Below are 18428 nucleotides of genomic sequence, written 5' to 3'. Positions count from 1 at the left end.
AACCTGGGGCACTGGACATATAAAGAAAGAGTAAAAGAGTTTACAAAGACAAATCTTGTATCTGTACAACACACAAGTAAGAACAAACATATATGTTTTCATTCAGGAATATCATACTTACAGTAACATAAAGAGCAGTCTAAGAATTACATCTATCAACAGAATAGGTATATAAATAAATGTAGTAAAACAGGACAATCATGTTTACTTTCAAAACTGAGCAGGGTTAGGCATTCTAGCTATTATCAAGACAGCTAAGTCAATATTGGGCTAAAGCAATTCTAAGAGAAAAACTTTAAGAGGCTACTTAATCGCTATTTGTTTGTTCTTCCTTTTAATAATATTTTAGACCAGTCACTGTTTTTTGCAATTTTTTTTGACTGATGCATTATTTTACAGACTGCTCATGTGTTTTAGTAATATGCTTTTTGTTTTTAGTTTTTAATTTTATTGTCTTGTATATTTTTTCTACTTTTTATTGTCAAAGCACTTTAAACAAAAGAATTTTAAATAATCTGAAACTGAAGCTAAAGCACTGATCATAAACATGAAATCTGAATAAGATTACCGTTTTATCAAATCATGCTTTCATTGAACAGGGCACTGTCCTGAAATGGCAGTCTCGAAAGGAATCACCTGTTCTTCATTTTAATGAGTAAACCCATGTCTTCTGACAGCAACAGTGCTTTGCATTACAGATCAATAAACAACTTACTGATTTTCAATGTTGCTGCCAAGTACGCAGCTGCAGTGCACCATTTGACACTATATAAAAGTAGAATACATTTATTTATGTTACCTTAGTCTGAGCAGTATTAAGAGTTAGAGCGGGCACATCTCGTAGACATGATATAAGATCGGCTTCACTCGAGGAGGAACATCCCAGTTCTTCAGCCAAAACAACAGCTTGCTTCATTGCTGCTATCTTACTCTTAACAGCCACTGGGGAAAATATGGAACCACCCTAAAATCAGAAATCATTTGATGATGATCATTTGAAAGATCAATAAATTTACACTTAGCATGTATACAGGTAGACCAGGAACATCTATGATATGCATCTAAAGCACCAATAAATTTCCTCTAAATGTAAACATGCACACTAAGTATTCCAAAACCTTTAATGTACTACAATAAGTTATGTGTTCTTGTACCCATCAGGTTGTCCAGATAACATATAAACAATTCTGGTGATAGTACACTTTTTTATAATGATAACAGCCAATTCTAAGATGTGATCACTTGATTTGAAAACTACTAGAATGATTTGTTTGGAGATTGCCATAGTAGTCATTGTCCTCTTCCATTTCCTTGTATCATATTTTATATTATGAGCATCATTTTAGGAAGGGAGAAGGGTGCAGCATAGCATACTAGTAGGTGCTGTGAACGAGCACACCTGGATTCATGTGCCTGCATGGTGTAAATGGATATAACAAAGCTATTTACTAATAAATGAGGATGTACTCCCCTGCAGTCTAGGTAAAATGCTGCAATGCCAGAGTTAGATGTCAACTGAAAGACCAAGCACTTTGTTTTTCAATCCAGTAATAACATTTTATTTGTATTTATTTATGTATTTAATTATTTGTTGGCTTATCTGTTTCATATTTGCTTGTCTATTTATACATGCATTCATTCATGCATTCATTTGATAACTAGGTAAGTCAGTTGATCCGAGAACAATTTCAGTAAGGACCCAGGCACTGAGTAATTTCATAGGTTCATTGGTTCATAATGGTATACTAGACAAATGACCACAATGGCCTTTTTAAGCCTTGCCATGCATCCCAAATATCTGACAAATTCTGGTACCCTTGATAAGTGCAAAACAAGGGCTTCAGAGATTAAACATTTACAAGCAGGTGCCTGGGAGAGGAATCATTTACAGGTTTTCATAAGTGCCAAGCCAGGCATGAATTTTCTGTTCCTCATCCAGTTTTCTAAGTTACACTTGAATTAGGTTAGGGAGGAACTCTGCTTCACATGGATGGGGAAGCCTGTTCCAGAGATCGAGTAGTCCCTGGGATATATACCTGACTCTCCAACAGGACCTATTTATATCACAGGCAAGGTTTAAGTTTTTAGTATGGGTAATTCTGGTGCTGTTTGTTTTGTGGGTATGCAGGAGGTCCATCAGGGTGGGGTCTAACAATGCCTTGTATGCCAGTCATAGATCTCCCCTCAACAGCCTGTAGGAAACAGAATACAAGAAGAAGGCCTAGATGTGGTCTGCACAGGATATATTACTTACCTGTATTCTTTTAGTTAGGAACATCTGTGGATTTTCCAGTTGTTGAATGTGCCTAGTTAGGTACATACCAGTGTGGGCATTGTACTCAGTGACAGGTCTAATGAATGCTGAGTATAGTGAACCTAGATGTCATACATTTGTTTGTAAGTTGTACAACATAGAATGATTTCCTCACTATGGTAGACATGTGATGGTCAAAGACTAGATTACTGTCTATGTGTGTCCCTAAGTCCCTGACTACTGGGTCACCACTTATAGCTATGTTGTCAGTATAATAGTTATCAGGGGTGGATGTGTTCCCAAAGGATTCTATTATGCATTTCTTGGCATTTAGTTTTAGTTCATGGCTCTGATACAAGTTATTTGTCTGTGTCAGCCCTTTCTAGAGAACATTGTGTCGGTGTGGGTTTCTGTGACTGCTCCTCATTTGAAATCATCAACAAATTTAGTCAGTCAGAGGTTCTTGACATAAGCCTTAATTTCAGAGAAGTAAATGCCAAAAAGAAGCAGCACCAGAACCAATCCCTGAGGGACTCCATTTGTGACTGGACTGTTTGTAGAGATGGACTCCCCAGTTCTAACTTCCTGGGTCCTCTCTATGAGCTAGTTGTCTATCCACCAGGTGACATAAGGGCTTATACCTAACCTCTTGAGTTTGTCAATAATGCCTGAGTGGGGTATTGTGTCAAATGCCTTGGCTAGGTCTAGGTTGTTAGTGTGAAATGTTTTGCTCTTATCCATTGCTTTGGTGATGTCCTCAAAGTAATTCACCAGGTTGAGTAGGCATGACCTGCCTTGACAAAACCAAATTGGGTTGGGTCTAGTGTTTGGAGGTTTCCTGTATCATTATTGATCATTGCCATGATAATGCTTTCCATGACTTTGCACATGAAATTAGTGAGACTTATGGGCCTGTAGTTTCCAGGGTCTGTAGATGGCCCACCTTTGTGCAGAGGAATGACTGTTGCTGTTCTTCATCCATCAGGCATGAAGCCTGTTTTGAAGTTGCAGTTAAATAACAATTCATGTTTCATGCTATTTAAAAGGCATCCTAGGATATTGTCTGGCCCTATTGATGCAGAGAACATTGAGGACCTGTTCCCTAGTAATAGCAGGGGGAGTTATATTTGATGGTATTTCCTGAGGGGAGATTAAGGAGGAAAGAGGGACAAAGCTAGACCTGAATTTGTCTGCCAGTAGGTTTGCTATCTTCTGGCTCAGTATAGGTGGCTCCATTAATAATGAGCTCCACACACAATTATACACTGCGTTTGAGGTTCCAGACATAACTAAAGAATGCATTGTGGTTGTCCTTGGCCAGTAAGGCCAAATTTACCTAAAAATTGCCTTTGATAGTGACAGTATCCATAAATTTACAAATGGCATTACTTTGTTCATTAACAGAATGTAAATAATCTAACCTTCATATAATAGGGTTATTGAAAGTATCTTTGTGAATTTTTTAGGTAGAGTAGCTCACTAATGTACAAATTATTAGACTTTAGTTTAAAACAGTACCACAACTCAAACAGACTGATCCACTGACTATATTAAGGTAGTAGATAATGTTATCATAGTGTCCCAAGACATTCAGGCACTCTTATCAGTTACATGATTCTCATGTACTCCAGCAAAGGGTAGTCATGTGTAATGAGGATTCTCATGTACCCCGACAAAGGGTGGTCATGTGTAAAGAGGGATTCTCATGTACTCCAGCAAAGAGTAGTCATGTGCAATGAGGGATTCTCGGGTACCCCTGGCAAAGGGTGGTCATGTGTAATGAGGGATTGAGGGATTCTCATGTACTCCGGCAATGGTTGGTCATGTGCAATGAGGGATTCTCAGGTACCCTGGCAAAGGGTGGTCATGTGTAATGAGGGGTTCTCGGTACTCCGGCAAAGGGTGGTCATGTGTAATGAGGGGTTCTTAGGTACTCTGGCAAAGGGTGGTCATGTGTAATGAGGGGTTCTCAGGTACTCCGGCAAAGGGTGGTCATGTGTAATGAGGGATTCTCATGTGCTCCGGCAATGGGTGGTGACATGTAATGAGGGATTCTCATGTACTCCAGCAAAGGGTAGTCATGTGCAATGAGGGATTCTCAGGTACTCTGACAAAGGGTGGTGATGTGTAATGAGGGATTCTCATGTACTCCAGCAAAGGGAGGTCATGTGCAATGAGGGATTCTCAGGTACTCTGACAAAGGGTGGTGACGTGTAATGAGGGAGTCTCATGTACTCTGGCAATGGGTGGTGATGTGTAATAAGGGATTCTCAGGTACTCCAGCAAAGGGCCCTCATGTGTAATGAGGGATTCTTATGTACTCCAGCAAAGGGTGGTCATGTGTAATGCGGTATTGTCAGGTATTCCCGCGAAGGGTAGTCATGTGTAATGAGAGATTCTCAGGTATTCCGGCAAAGGGTGGTCACGTGTAATGAGGGATTCTCATGTACTCTGGCAGTGGGTGGTAATGTGTAATGAGGGATTCTCATGTACTCCAGCAATGGGTAGTCATGTGTAATGAGGCATTCTCAGGGACCCTGGCAAAGGGTGGTCATGTATCTTGAGGGATTCTCAGGTACCCCGGCAAAGGGTGGTCATGTGTAATGAGGGATTCTCAGGTACTCCGGCAAAGGGTGGTCATATGTAATGAGGATGGCAGTAGAGCTATGAAATACCTGTGCTGGAGTAAAGACATTCACAATTTGAGTACCCCCCCCCCAAAAAAAAACAGAAACATATTGGTCTCTAGGACAAGTAGATTACTGGATTGAGTCTAACAGTGTATTAGCTCTATCATGAGGTATCCAAGGGGTACTTATACATTATGTATATAACATCACCCTGCCAGTGCTACATTTATTTTTCAGGTTTGTGTTGTTGTACACCCTGTGGGAGGGTGTTAGCTGTCTGCTATTGAAATTTGTCAATAAGACTATGAACAGACACTTTAATATTTGAATAGTTGCAACTTTTGCACATGTGAAACTTCTCATGGCAAATGTTTCATAGAAACTATACTGGTTCATTTACGATGCTTCTTAGGTAGTGCCTTTAATATTTACCAGGTCCTGCTGTGGTTCATAGAATGAGACGAGCCTTCTGAATTTAACACTATCATCAGAATATATTCATCAAATAGCCCTGGTTTTAGCTTTTTAACCTATCAGTGTTGTGACCGGACCCATATCTTCATTTTACAAATTTAAGCAGTGCCTTCATTCTGCAGTAATGGGTGCCATATTGGAGGTAGGCAATTTTAGAGAACACTAGACCTATTATAAGTGAGGGTCTAGAATAATGAGGGACACTGTTACATGAGCATGTGAAGCTCACTGTTGCTCTGAACTCATATTATGCAGTCCAGCATTATTTTTAATTAAAATTGGCAAGAAGAAAGTCGAAAGACAGACAAATAATTAGACAGCCAAATAGACAGGAAGGCAGAGAGTTAAGGATGATATACAGCTAGATGGATGGAGAGGTAAGTACACAGACTGGAAAAATGGTCAGATTAAAATGTTTATAGCAGAGCTACTACCTGCCCAAGTCCTCACAAGGTAACTGTTTAACATTCAGAGAAGAAAGCAAAACCATTGGCACGGTGCAGCATTTGCCATTATCACCACATATTTATTATAATATTGTGCTTTTTTTTTTGCACTATTTTTTTGAAAAAAGGAGTGTGCTTTGCTAACTCATATTCAACTTCTGTCCTCATAAAATATTTTATGTTTTCATGGCTCTGTTTATTTGCGGTTTGATCTTTTTAAGTTAACGTACTCAGAACAGGTAAAAATCCAAAGCACCTCATATCTCCATCGATCAAATGCTAAAGGTCCTATCCAGGGCAACAAACGCAGCTTCTATGGGAGTTAACAGTATCCCAGGCTGCATTCTGCACCATCTCCAGCAGCAACTGGCTTCGCCACTGAGCACCCTATTCAACCACAGCCTAAGTACAGGCTTCATTCCAGCAGAGTAGAGAATTGCCATTGTCATCCCCTTGCACAAAGGTGGTGCCACTACTGACCCTGGAAACTATCACCCATATTAGCTTAACAAGTCTGATCTGTAAAGCCATAGGGCGTATTATTATAGATCTCATAAACAAGGACATAGGCAATCTCCAAGCACTTGACCCCACCCAGTTTGGATTCATCAAGGGCAGATCTTGCCTGTTGAACCTGGTTGACTTCTTTGAGACTGTCACCAAGGCCCTGGATCTGGATGAGGGAAAGTCAGTGCATACAGCTTACCTTGACCTGGCCAAGGCCTTTGACACAATCCCCCACTCGGGCATCATCAAAAAGCTAAAACAACTTGGTGTAAATCCCTATCTCATCAGGTGGGTGGCCAACTGGCTCACTGACAGGACCCTCAAAAGGTGCCTCCACCTCTGATCGCTGACCTGTCACTAGTGGAGTTCCCTAGGGATCTGTTCTGGGACGACTAATGTTTGACATCTACTTCTCAGAGGTCCAGGCAAAGACAAAAGGCCTGTGTCTGACCAAATTTGTGGATGACTGTAAGTTGGGTGCTGTCTCTGACTCCCCAAATGATGTTAACATACTGCAAGAGGGTCTCACAGCAACTAATGACCGGTGCCAAAGTCATGGCCTCAAGCTAAATGCAAAAAAATGTATCATTATACCATTTGGCAAAAATATGGCAGCTACTGATTACCACATCAACAGCAACCCCCTAAGCACACAACCTGTGGTGAGAGACCTGGGCACTCAGGTTGATAACAACCTCATATTCAACCACCATGTAGCAGCAGTTGTCAGAAAAGCCTTTTATTTGGTTCAGTAAAGGGATTGCATCCCTAAAAAAGGAGGTTATTTTCTCTCTATACTCCTCCTTCATTAGACCAATAATTGAGTATAATGCCTTGTTTGGTATGTACCTCTCCAAACATCTGCACCACCCGGAAAGGCCACTGAAATACCCCACAAAGAGAATCCATGGCCTCCAACACCTGTCCTATGTGTACAGGCTCAAATCACTATTGTTCTATTCGGGATGGTACAGATTGCTTAGGGGTGATTTGTGTCTTGCCTACAAAGCAATCTCGAATCTCGGACCCTGTGCTATTAGACATGCTTCATATCCATAAGTCTAACTTCTCACACATTACCCACTCAAAATGCCTGAATCTCTAATATGTGACATAAACAAAACCTGCTGGAGAGGCTGCCCTGTCTCTGGAACAGACTTCCCATACATGTCAAACAGGGCACCTCACTGATACTCTTCAAGCACAACCTTGATGAGTGCATGGGAAACCATAAATTTGTCCCAGGGGTTACACCTGTGTCCCCTCACTGACAGGGGCAACAGGTGCTGACTGAGGTTTCTTTTTGGGGATGAACTCTTAGCTAGGCTTGTAAGGGCCCCAGGGCCATTAGTCTAGTAACCTCCTATGATCCTAAAGTAGTAAAGTTCTCAGTGATGTATCCAAGTCTGTGGCACTAAAAGCACATCATAAATGGTATATTGTTATGGCTTCACTTCATAAAGTCGAAATGCTGAAATACAGAATTTCAGCATTCCAAGATCATGAAGCCAAAAATTCAAAATGCCGAAAGTGCGTAAGAGCGAATTTGATTATCTCAAATTCACACTTATGCACTTCTGGTACATTGCATGCAGTATTATGGTGCCTGAAATTGCAGGTGAGTGAGTGTTTGTATGTGTTTTTGTACATTGTATGTGTGGATAAGGGCAGGGAGGTGTAAGTTTGAGTGTGAGTGTTGGATTTGTTGGTGTTTGTGTATGTGTGATGTGTATTCATGTGCGAGCGAGTGGAGAATGCCATGTTGTGAGCTTTTTTTTTTTTATGTTATGTGCGATCTTGGAGTTGGTATATCTAAGTAAGGGAGGGGGGGTGCAGGGGGGCTTGCTCCCTTGCTTATATGTAGTGTAGGGTTGTGTGGTTTGTGTGCTGTGGTTGGAATGGTGTGTGTATTATGTGGTGTATGTATGTTCGTGATTGTGTGATTCGTGATTGTGGGTTTCGGTACTGTGAATGGTTCAGCTTCATGGTCTCAGAATGCTGAAATTCGGTATTTCAGCATTTTGAAATTATGAAGTGAAATCATTGTTATACATACTTTTTTATTTTAAATGTTTTAGATCTGTATGTTACATGATGATGATACCCTTCTTAAAAGCACAATGTCTTGTTATACAATTCATTTATTTTTCTGCACTACCTTATTTCAGTAATAATCTCCAACTCCAATGGTACAGGGGAATAAAGCTTTTACAACCCAGATGAGTTTGGTTACCAGCTCAGCTGCCAAACAGAACTAGCATGGGATTAAGGAAGAATGGCAAGGCTATACCTGTTCATTTCTCTTTCAGATGAGGGACCAGGTGATGTGCTGCTTTGGAAAAGCAGTTATTTGTAGCCCAGAATATAGTAAACCTGAACATAGACTATAGCAAGGTTAAATGTGTGGGCAGGACATTTATTTATTTATTTATTTTACATTTGTTAACCGGGCTGGTCCAGCTGGATACATGTCCATTTTCAGTGGAGATCTACTACATGATAATTAACAGTAAATTTTCAAAATACATACACATGTTCACGCTTGACTGGCAGTATGATACAGAATATTTAGGAGTAGGCATGGAAAAGCTGCGTTATCTACTACATGCTAATTAACAGAAAATTGTCAAATACATACACATATTCACTCATGACTGACAGTATGATACAGAATATTTAGGAATAGGCATGGAGAAATAGTACACAATGTAAAGGATATACAAGCAAACACAGTATTTAGGACATTTGAATGAGATAGAAAGAGGAAGGTAAAAGGGATAGTGCTATAGATAGAGTACCATAATGGATAGAGTAATATAGTTGAAAGTTGGTTATTAAAAATAGGCAATGTAAAGTAGATTAGCGAAAAGTTGCAAGATAAAGAGGGCTTGTCTTAGTGGTATAGGTAGCATAAAGTTGGAAAAGAGAAAGATATGTGCATAGGAGATGGGAGCCAAGATAATCAGCTTGGGTAGTCACAGGAGCAAAGCCAGTGGTTGGTTAGGTAGTGTTTTAGTTTAGTTTTAAATATAGAGATGGAGGTTTGGGATGTGAGGTTGGGAGGAAGTAGGTTCCAATTTTTACCAATTGAGTTGGAGAACATACATTCTCCTGCAGTATTGCTTGATTGAGAGGTTTGAATTAGAATTTTGCTAGGTTGTTATAGGTCTTGATAAGGGTGGAGAGCATAGGAGTGTTGCCAGGGTGGTGCAGGGCTTTCTGAGCTATAGAGAGCTGATAGTATAGAATAAGGTGAGGTAGCTCTAGCCATCCAAGGTGGTGGAGGTTTTGCAGTGGTGTGTTTTATATGGGGAGGATGAATCTGGCAATGTTATTATAGGCTGATGTAAGTTTATTGATGTTATATTTAGATAGGTTTGTGTATATAGGGGAAGCATAAAGTAGTGTAGAGATGAGATGCGTTCTGGCTATGGTAGTTCTTGCTTCAGAAGTAAGGAAGGATTTGATTCTATACAGTGAACCTAGTTTTCTATTAGTTGTTTTATGGTTGACTTGATAAGTCAAATTTGAGTTGGTTGTCAATAGTTATGCCAAGGAGTTTGGTCGTTTCATCAGGGAGATAATGGTACCATTGTTGATGTAAGAGAAAAGTTAATAGGGTTGGTGTGTAGGTTTGAAGAGAAGCAGTTTAGTTTTCTTAGGGTTTAGAAGTAAACAATGATTAGAGAACCATTGTTCTATGGTTGAAAAGTTTTTTGGGTAAGGAGGTGTAAGTCATCTTGGTTGGAGGCAGAACAAATGATGGTAGTATCGTCAGCGTATTGAATGCAAGTAGATAGGGGGGTGACATGATGTAGGTCATTGATAAAGATGGAAAATAGAAGGGGACCTAGGATGGAGCCCTGAGGAACCCCTGGGGAGGATGGTAGGAGCTCTGAAAGATTATTGTTCCATAGCACTGCTTGTTAAACCAGTCAAGTGCAATACTATCGAGAGAAATGGATTTATGCAGGAGTAGTTGGTGGTTCACCATGTCGAAAGCCTTAGATAGGTCTACAAAGAAGGCTGATGAAGGTAGATTGTTGTTTCGGTTGTGATTAATGGATTCAATAAAGGATAGTAAGGCTGAGGTGGTGCTATGGTAGGAATCCATGTTGACAGTTAGCTAGCAGATTATTTTGAAGGAGGTGATTGAGTAGTTGTTTATGGATACATTTCTCCATTATTTTGCAATGGGAGAAACCTTTGAAGAGTGGGATGATGTGAGATTTTTTTTTTGAGTGAAGGTATGGTTCTTTCTTTAATGGTTCTTTTAATTAAAGAGATTGGGTATGCAACTGCTTTAGCTCCAAGCTGGAGATATTCTGCTGGGATTTGGAAGGTTTAAGTATGTATGATGTGGGTATAGGTTTGAGATGAAATGGTGGTGGGGTACAGTTAGAGGTGTCTAGTAAAGAAGGGTCAGGGTTTAGATGGCTAGCTAGCTTGAGTATTGTAGAGGTGAAGAAGGTATTAAAGGCATTAGCAGTGTTTCTAGGAGTTTCTATTTTGCCAGGGATAGTAGTGAGTTTATTGTATTCCAGAATTTCTTGGGCTGGTGTTGGGAGTTTTTTGTATAGGAGAAAAAAACTTTTTATCTGTAGGATGGCTAGTTTAGTCAGGTTCTTTTTTGATTTGTAGCTGGATGTGAAATCCTTTTTTATCTTGTAGGATGGCTGTAGTTAGTCAGTTTTTTTTTTTGTTTATAATTAAGGTGGTCAAGTGAGTTTCTAGTGGTTCGCCATTTAGTCCAGGCTTTGTTTCTACTAATCATAAGTTGTTTAGTGTTTGTTGAAAGCCATTTTGCAGTTCTAGATTTCAATCTAATGGCAGGGTTTGCAAAGGAGACCAGTTAACTAGGCTTAGTTCACTCTGAAACTGAAGGGCGGATGAGAGGTGGTTTGGCTAGAATAGTTTTGTGTCTAATTAGTTTTGTATATTAATATGGATAGTAGAAGGAATGGGTGGTGTATTTGGGGCATGTTCTGTTAATTAATAGACTATGTTAATTAAGGTGGAAGAAACAGGTATGTAAGACAGAGATAGTGTGAGTAGTGTGTTACAAAACAGATGTTCACTGGACAGTGTTTATAAGGAGGAAGGTAGGCTGGTGGAGAGGTAATAGATCAAAAGCAGTTTGTAGGAAGATATTGTGAGTAGGGACAGATGTGGGAGTGAGGAGAGAAAGGTCTAAACTTCTTTTGCTGTGTATGTGTAATCCGCGCAGTAGGTACGCTGTCTGCCAACGTAGCATTCGCTATCCTCAACGAGTGACTTGGTAGCACAATATAGACATATATATTATATATATATATACATAGGTAGACATATGCCACATGACTTACAGTGGTCGACAGCAGACTACCACCAACAATGTAAAGAATTATGACCTTAATATACCTTTTTGACAGTACTTACAGCTCAGTTGATTATGCCACAAATCAGGAGATGTTCCCAGAAATTCTCAAGCTTATGTTGAGGACTTTCAGTTAGGAATGTTCTTTAAGAGTAGGAAGCTTCCTGAGGGTATCATATCATTTTTTTTTACTCCCTGTTGTGAAAACATTATAAATCTTAACTGGGTCCACTAATGGAGAAATGGTAAGAAATGAAGAGCAGGCTGTTTTCAGTAGAATAATGAGAAGGAGTGTTAGTCTAATGGAGGAGGTTTAAGTCTGCCTCAGGTATTCCCTTCACACAGTTGAAGGTCATCAGGTATTCCCTTCTCACAGTAGAAGGTCATACATCTGGGAAAACACTCCACTGACCTTTTACCATTGGTGCACACAAACAAGCTCTCCCTAATGGAGCAACCAAGCTACCAAAGCTGACTATGTCCTCATGCTATGGATGTGTTCCCCAGGTGCAGACCTTTGGAAACAGGTTATAACAGCTGCTGAGTAGGCCTTGAAAAAGATCTCTGTCCCTGATTGACAGACTTGACTTCTGGATTTTGGGAGTTGATGAACATGCATTCCCATTGTCAATGGTACAGACATTATGGATGCAATTGGGTGTATTGACATTTACTGATATTATATTTAGAGGATGGAAAAATGGGCAATGTGATGTATTTTAACTGTTTTCCACATATGAACATAAACTCTGGAATTTTAATAAAGACTCAAAATATGTTGTACCTTTTCAGAAATGTTGGTCTTTTTTATAATTTGCATTTTCAGCCATTTTATGGCTACTGAGTCATTTTATGACCTTGCTCTACATGTTTTTAATATATTTTTGGCATTTCTTGGAAAATAATCTCAATACAAGCTGTTTTAAAAAAATGCAAATTTATAATCAAATATAATGTACCTATAGAAAAGAATGCTATAAGAATGTTGAGAAAGGAATGAGAAAAATATGAAGTAAACAAGTAGAAAATGAAAGGAAAGGAATGGTATACAAGCAAAGGTACTTGTTAAAAGGCAAGAGAAAGAAAAGTGAATCCTGTTTACGTAAATGGGTGAAACAATGAAAGCAGGGTAATGGCTTTAATGAATAAAAAGGGCAGGTCCTACATAAACAAGTCTACTGCTATCTAAACTTGCAGACCTCAATCTATCTTCTTCCTCCCTTGCCTGGTTCTCCAGTTACTTATCCTGCAGGCAGAATCTGTTAAATGGCTCTCTTCCACTTCTCCATTCATATCTGTCCCAACCGGGGTACCACAAGGTTCCATCCTGGGTCCCCTCTTATTTAATGTCTTTACCAATAATCTCTATACTTCTTGTAAACAATCCTCCCTCATCCAATATGCAGATGACTCGACTCTCATCTCCATCTCAGACAATATCTCCAATCTCCACACTCTTACTCAATAGGCCTTCCTATCCACTGAACAGTGGTTGTCCAGGAATCTACTCATTCTCACCCCTAAAAACACCAAACTCTTATTATGTTTCCCCTGATCTCTCAGTTACCTCAAATCCACCTTTACTATTACTTCCTCTAATAATATGTCCTTGTCAAGCCCCTACTTAAGCTCCCCACAACCCTACTATATACCATTTTAGTCCCTCCACATACAGCTAAGTACTCCACTATTGTGGATACTTATTAAACTCTACAATTAATACTGTTGGACTTAACTCTTTTTGTAAATATGTAAATATATTTTTTAGTCTGTAAAAATATTGATATGTATATATCATGTGTTTGCATTTCTGCTTTGTCTCTCTAACGTTCTTGTATAACTGATTTTGACCACATTTTGACTCAAATGTTTGATTCTCTGTAAACAGTTTGTGTTTTTTTTTTTAGTTTTTCTCCTCAGGTCTCCACTGAAAATGGGCCACAAGCCCAGCTGGACCAACCTAGTTAACAAATGTCAATAAATAAATAAAATAAATAAATAAATGTGTATAAGCATACATTAAAGATCAAAAGATATATTTTGAAGAAGTAATGAATAAATGATGTGATATCCCCACATTGGCCAGTAATCAAGGAACCACTGACACTGGAGAGGGAACTCCACGTGGAAAACAAATGGATACACTCAGTATTTCCATATGCAGACCTGTCTGCATCAAGCACAATTTCCCTTAAGAGCACACAGGGAACACACTCAGACCAGAGTCTGGGTTTCTATAGCTGTCTCCCTCCAGGTCCCCAGTAAGACTCCCCACTGGTACAGCTGTACAGTTAGCCTTAGCTGAGTGCCCAAGCCAAGTCCTCCACCACTCTCTCTGTGAAACCAGTGCCTTGAGTCCCTGCTCCAAGTAGCTCACACACACACACACACACACACACACACACACACACACACACACACACACACTGTGAGATTAGATTTGATTTTACAAACACACACACACACACACACACACACACACACACACACACACACACACACACAAAAAGATGGCACAGGTTTACCTGCTATGGCCCCTTCTTCCCAGAGTATAAGGTAGTTATCACTCCGCAATCAGCTATTCTAAGGCCCTTAATAAAGGGGTGTCCAATTATACTGTGTAATATTAATACTAATACAAATGGTAGTAGTTGACCAAGACAGCTAGGCCTTCTGGAGTGGCCCACATAGTGTCATCAAATAAATATAAGCACTCTCAAAGGTTAAATACTTTCTAAAAGGACCAGGCACAATAAAAGTTTTAAATATATTTAATAATAAATAATAAAAGCACATGGAGTTCAAATCACAGAAACTATTGAAAATAACATTGATGGGCAGACTCAGACAAATAAAGAAAACAATATCTAAACTCAGATTCACTATATTTTCATGACTGAATCTAGGAGAATGACTATTCTCTGCTTACTTGATAGAGCAAGGCAGATGATGTGGTGAATAGCCCTTCTTCTTGTCAGGCACAAGACAGAATACTCAATATTGAGAGATTTCTCTTTGCAATATCTAAAGGTTCTCACACTATTCCCCTTTGAAGCTTGAGGCAGGATGTTAGCACTGATGTGATAAGATGCATATCTAAAGTTTTGCAAAATTTTATGGCAGTGCCTGGGGCTTCCCCTCTTTTTACTGGGCTAATGAACAAAGGCTTATTCCAGACATGTCCTCTCCAGTCCTATTCAGAGCTGTGACATAAGTACTTCCATGGCCCAACAGGTAGTTCAATTAACAGTATTTTTGTTAAAATAAGAAGTAAGTTAGCTGTTTAACTTCTTCTCTTCCAGTGTCCTTTGCTAACATATATACATACAGTCTCACATGTATATTCCTTCTCTATCCAGCAGGACATACTGTTGATACATTTTTTTTTAACACTAGCAACTTTACAAACACATTTTGATTTTCAAATGCCATACAGTTCTAATACATTAGTAATATAAGCATCATTACAAATCAGCTTGATATTCTAATGCCATACAGTTCTAATACATTTGTAACATAAGCATTTGTGCAAATCAGTTTGGCATTTAAATTCCATACAGTTTTAATAGATTTGTAACACAAGCATCTTGTATAAATCAGTTTGATATTTAAAGGACATATTCTTTACAGAACTCCAGCTGGCTATACTGGCACTAGCCCATATCATCACAAATAATTTCAAGAAGAAATAAGGGAAAAATACATTTTTGAAGGCAGTATTAAGTTTATACGGGAAAGGAGAAAGAGCAAAATAATGTTACATATTAGAATAGGCTCTGATGCCACAGCAGTGTTGTCCTATAAAACGTATGAGCATGTTACCTTGCATTTGTACAACCATGGAACCTCCTTCTCCTACATGGCTTCAGCAATGCCTTAACAGAGTTTGAGAGCTATGAACAGCCTAAGTTAAACAGAAGCACATTTTACTGGAAGTGATTACAACATGGGAGAGTGTAAAGGGAATGTGCCCATAGAAAAAATGTGTTTGTGTATAAGTATTCTGGTGAGTGAATGCAGAGTGCAATATAAAATAATATAATATAATATTTTAAGACTACAGGATGATTAAATGTGTGTGCATCTGCTTTAATATATTGGGTAGTGTAGGCATGTTTGAGTGTTATTTGGATGGGTGGATGTTGCAGTAAGTTGTGTGTGATTGTTTTTTACAATCATATGTAGTGTGACCACTGATGTCTTTGATACATCCATCTCTCTATAAAAAAATTATGAATATGTGACAGCTAATCACAAACACATCATCAGCTAATACTCTGTCATAACTAAACTATCAACACACACACACACACACACACACACACACACACACACACACACACACAAATACACACTTTAGACTGATGATTAAAAATAGCAGAAAATAATGGATATTATGATAAATAAACTGAAGAGGAAGCTTATCAAATAAAATGAAGAATCTCTTAGGAAACCTTAGAACTAGTGGATCTTATTAAAAAGAAATAAAAGAAAAGTTGATGAGTTGTGTGTGACAGAAAAAAGTATATGACCGTCATGAGGGAATATGGGCTAGTATGAAAAAGTAATGAATAACTAGAAATGTTTTAAAGTTTGTAATGTCATTATGAAAAAACTTAGCAAGAATCCTGCCAAACGTATGGATGAGGGAAAACATACAACTCACGAATGGTTCTACCCAATCAGGAAAAAATTAGTTTCTAAGGTAAGGAATATTATATTTCATTTATATGAGCAAACAGATTAGCAGGTTCATAGTATATACAGGTCTTATGAATATTACATATTAATATTGACAAAAAATAGGATTTGCATAATGGAAAGAATTACAAAATTAGAAAATGTTAAGTTATATAGAACTGAAAGTAATTACTGAAAAAGCAAAAGATGCGGTGAATGGCTAAAGGTGAGATGTATATACTTTAAAAATATAGAAATAGCAACATGATGCAAATTTTTGGAAATGCAGATATTGAGTATAAGCAGTGCTGTGAAATTTTGGAAGAAATAAAGAACAAAGGTAATTTGTGGAAGATATTTACAGTGTCCTTTCTTTTTAAAAATGTATATTTAATGATTTTTCTAAGAATTATATATGTTGGTGCATTTACATTTTTTCAGTAAAAAAATAAAAATAAAGGGTACATTCTTCTATTAACCTACTTTCCAGCTATAGCAATCTAGCCAACATCTACCTCAGATATAATAGGTGAACCATAATCTTAATGTCAGAGATGCTTACTTGTCAAAATAACCAACGAAAAGACAAAAAGACTCCAAAAAATGGAAAAAAATCTCCGTTCCAAAATCGTTTTGTTGATTCCCAACTCTATTCATAGTTTACATAAATCAATCATTTCAAAATCGACTAAAACTTCTCAAAAGTACATCCCTTCCACACAATATGAAACTGGTCACACTGATTTGCATACTAAGAACTATATGGTACTCATGCATGGCACAAATATGCAAAACAGTTAAGCATTAACCAGTGAATCATGAACTACCAATTTCATACCTATCAAGTATTCAGGGTCAGTATTAGCTGCAGAGTTTTATAGGTTCATAGGTAAGTGTTGAGCTAGATTCCCTTGCTGGGCAATTTAAGCCTAGATAATTTCTCTTTTTGTGCTCAAATTAACCTATCCAATTTGGATAGAGATCGACCTTACCCATACCATGGCCAATAGTTATATATTAACTTGATCATACCTTAGATAATTTCAGGGACTCATGCATGGGGTAAAGTATTTAGGAGCTGTCACTTTCCATTAGTAGTACAGGGGCAGTCCTGGGGAAAATGTTCTGTTTCCCATTTATACATGCAAGTTGCATTTGAATATAGAATGGGATTCATTTTGTTTTATTTAGATGGGAGTCTATTCCAGAGCAGTGGTATCCTCTGTGAGATATGCCAGTCCCTCCAATCCATTCTGTTGATGTTCCAGCAGAGGTTTAAATCCCTAGACTGAGTATTTTGTATATTATTTGACTTGCTGATGTGTAATAAATCCATCACTACTGGGTCAGAGGATGTCTTGCATGCCAGACACATGTCAGCTCTTAGCAGTCTGTAGGATACCAAGTATAGTGACAGGGCGTTGAGTCAGTCCATGTAGAAGATATTGTTTGGGTCTTGTATCATTTCAGTAAGGCATCTCTGTGGGCATTCTAGTTGTTGAATGTGTCTGAACAGATACATGCCAAAGGGGGCATCTTATGGAATGACTTGTCTAATGAAGGCTAAGTAAAGTAGGACAAGGACAACCCCAGATCTAGACATAATCCATTTGTTCATAAGCTGGGCAACATATTAGGGCTTTCTTACAACAATGGACACATGCTAGTTAAAAGTTAGGTCATATTCCACATAAGTGTCCAAATTCCAAACTGGGTCAGTGTTTAGGGGCATGTTGTTAATGTGGTAGTGCCCTTGGATACATGACTTTCCAAAAGATACAATAATGAATTTTTTGGCATTTAGTTTCAGTCCACAATTTTAGAAACAGTTATTTATTTGGGACAAACCATGCTGAAGGATGGCTTATTCACTTGGGGATTCAATAACTGCTCCTCGATAGCAGTCATGTGCAAGCTTAGCTAGCCAGAGCCCTTTGGTATTGTTTTTTACTTCAGAAAAGTAGATGCTAAACAGCAGAGGTCCCACCACAGAACACTGGAAGACACCAGTGGCGACTAGTATCTTTGAGGAGACAACTTCCCATTTTGATTTCCTGCATCTTATCTGTGAGCCAGCTGGC

The 18428-nt window shown here is 38.6% G+C and overlaps 1 protein-coding gene across 1 annotated transcript in view; it reads right to left on the bottom strand.

Moving 5' to 3' along the window:
• The window catches only part of TG (thyroglobulin), a 2464750-nt gene that overhangs the window by 578944 nt on the left and 1867378 nt on the right, over positions 1-18428 (bottom strand). The window contains exon 43 of the mRNA XM_044066937.1: positions 800-964. Coding sequence (XP_043922872.1) covers positions 800-964 — 165 coding nt within the window. The remainder of the gene's footprint in view (positions 1-799; positions 965-18428) is intronic.

Source organism: Protopterus annectens, chromosome 3.part1 (genome assembly GCF_019279795.1).
Source record: "Protopterus annectens isolate FY-2018-M chromosome 3.part1, PAN1.0, whole genome shotgun sequence".
Taxonomy (NCBI): Eukaryota; Metazoa; Chordata; order Ceratodontiformes; family Protopteridae; genus Protopterus; species Protopterus annectens.
This window is presented reverse-complemented; position numbering and strand designations above follow the sequence as displayed.